We start from the raw sequence: 2,456 nt of genomic DNA on the forward strand, positions 1-2,456 counted from the left end.
ATGACCTGCAGAGTTTTGACGGGAGTGGGGGGAGGGACCACCAGGAGAAGAGGAGAAGCCAGCAGGACACTGGGGCCAGACAGGCCAGTGTCAGCCAGATTTGGCTAGGACTGGCGGCCTGTACATTCGGTGCCTCAGAGGCGCCTTCTCTCTGGCCCCTAGGCTCGGGGTATACACTGGGCTGTTTGCATCCTGTGCACAGCACAGATGCCCGGGTTATGAGTGACAGCTGCCGTTCCGAAGGCCCTTCACCATCCGAAGACACGTGGGATGGACTGTGTCACGTGTCTGTGTGGCCTGTACTTACTCACTTCTGTTCTGTAGGGCCTCTCTTCACTGCTGTCTCCGGGGGACATAAATCTCTTGGTGAAGGTAAAAACAATAAACGTGCATGTGTTTTGAAAATGGTGATGGGGGGTTGGAGATCTCAATAAGTGATTTTTGTCTGAACAACTACATTATGGGACCAACAGTAAAAGCATTTGCTGAGTACTCTACGCCTGGCTATGTGATAAGTCTACTGTTGGATATGGCAGCCACTGGCCACATGTGTCCATTTAATTAAAACAAGATACAATTAAAATTCAGGTCCTCGGTTACGCTAGCCATGTTCTAAGTTCTTAGTAGCCCCATGTCGCTAGCGGCGGTCTTCTTGGACAGGGCAGACATCGGCCGTTTGCATTTTCCCAGAGTTCCTCAGGCAGTGCTGTCTGCGAGCTTGATGTGTGTCTCTGGTTTAGTTTTCACAGTTCCTGTGTGAGGTTGGTAGCATTTATGATTGTTTTGCATGCAGGGGACCCAAGACAGGTTGAGGGTCAGCGACTTCCTGGAAACACACTCCCGTCCTCACTGATCCCGGACACTGACCTTTAACCCCACACCGCACTGCCTCCTCACGTTCTGAAACAAGTCCAACAGGTCGGGGTGGGTCCTGTCCTGTTGGTGCAAGGACCAGGACGCAGGCACGGATGAGTCAGGATTTCAGTGTGGACTTAGCTGGTTTTCAGAACCACGTGCACCTTCTCCATGAATGGCAAAGGCCCTGACAAGTTCTGCATAACTCTGCTGACGTAGGGCAGTGAATGCTGGATGCCGGGGAGTCTGGCCGAAAACCTCAGGTCTTACGCGGCAGAGAGCTGGGACAGGTTGTGAGCAAGATGGAGACGGGGCGGGATTCACAGCTCAGGAAGCACAGTCTCGCTGCCATGAGTGTGGAGCGCCGTTTGCCGCCGCCGCTGAAAACCTGTGTCTTAATTTCGGGTGAAGCCCGGCACGGGGTTTTGCGTGGTCGGCCCCTTTCTCGCTTCTCGGGTTAATTCAGCACGTCCCTGCGTGTTGTTGGAAAGCACCTCGTTGTGCATGAGAACAAGGGGGGACAGCGGAGGAGGAGGAGAACCTTCTCGGAAGCTGGGACTTTTCACCCCACACGTCGAGGCGCCTTGACGGACAGTTATAAATTTTATTAAAACTTGAGTGGTAGTGGCACAGTCTTCTCTGGTTTTTATTGACAAGAAAGTGAGTTTTTTTTTTTTTCCCACGGTCAAGGACATGACAAGAAATCATTATCTATTGATTCAATCCCTTGTTTATACAGGCTTTTATTAGCCTGGATCATTTTTCATAATTTTATCGCTCTGGAAGGAGCTGAGTTTGCAGCAGCCCCTGCCTTTCATCCTCGAGATGTCCCACTCCTGACACCGATAATAGCCACGGCGTTGGGACGGGCGCTTTGTCAAACCAGCCTTTCTCCACTGCTAAAGTGTGCGGCCGTGTTCATGGGAGCAGCGAGGAACCCCACAGGGAACGTGAGCACCCATCCAGGGTGGCGCCCGAGACTCCTGGGTCCCGCAAGCTGCGCTTCGCCCGGACACCCTGTGGACACGAGCCTGGGCCCCGTGGGTTCGCCCGGGTCTGCAGAGTTGGCCGTCACAACCTTTGATGATCAGCTGCTGCCATCTCGATGATGTGGGTAGGAACTCGTTGGTCTGGTCCCTGTGGCTGATGACATGACTCTCCCTCTCTGAGAAGGCATCTTTCATTCCAGAATATTTACCTCTGCTAAAGAATTTTATAACATCACACACCTCATAATGATCGTTGGAAAACGGCCTGGGTGCCAAGTTCATCTTCTAAAAATCCCTGTTAAATGAACTCTCATCGTCACTCTGCATCCAGGGAGGTCATGCTCAGGACAGCTCCACGGGGTGACTCCCTTGGATAAATATGATTTAACCCAAGCCTTGCAAAGAGCCCCGTGCGTGTGTGTACATCCGGGCAGCAATAATTGCTTTTTTCCACATAGTAAAGAATGCAGTTTTGCTCCCTTTTGCGGGCATTTTCTTGAGCACTTACTTGGTCCGAGGTAGGACATCGAGTACACTGACACAGCGAGCTGGGTGTGCTGCAAATGCCTCAGACCGAAGTGGGGGCGCCAGAGACCGGAGAGCCAGCATTTA

General features: G+C 52.2%; 1 protein-coding gene across 1 annotated transcript in view; it reads left to right on the forward strand.

The window, feature by feature from the left end:
* Window positions 1-2,456, forward strand: part of COL22A1 (collagen type XXII alpha 1 chain) — a 191,307-nt gene that overhangs the window by 150,721 nt on the left and 38,130 nt on the right. Inside the window, exon 38 of the mRNA XM_011373400.1 lies at window positions 325-372. Coding sequence (XP_011371702.1) covers window positions 325-372 — 48 coding nt within the window. The remainder of the gene's footprint in view (window positions 1-324; window positions 373-2,456) is intronic.

This window comes from Pteropus vampyrus, unplaced genomic scaffold, assembly GCF_000151845.1.
Source record: "Pteropus vampyrus isolate Shadow unplaced genomic scaffold, Pvam_2.0 Scaffold224, whole genome shotgun sequence".
NCBI lineage: Eukaryota > Metazoa > Chordata > Mammalia > Chiroptera > Pteropodidae > Pteropus > Pteropus vampyrus.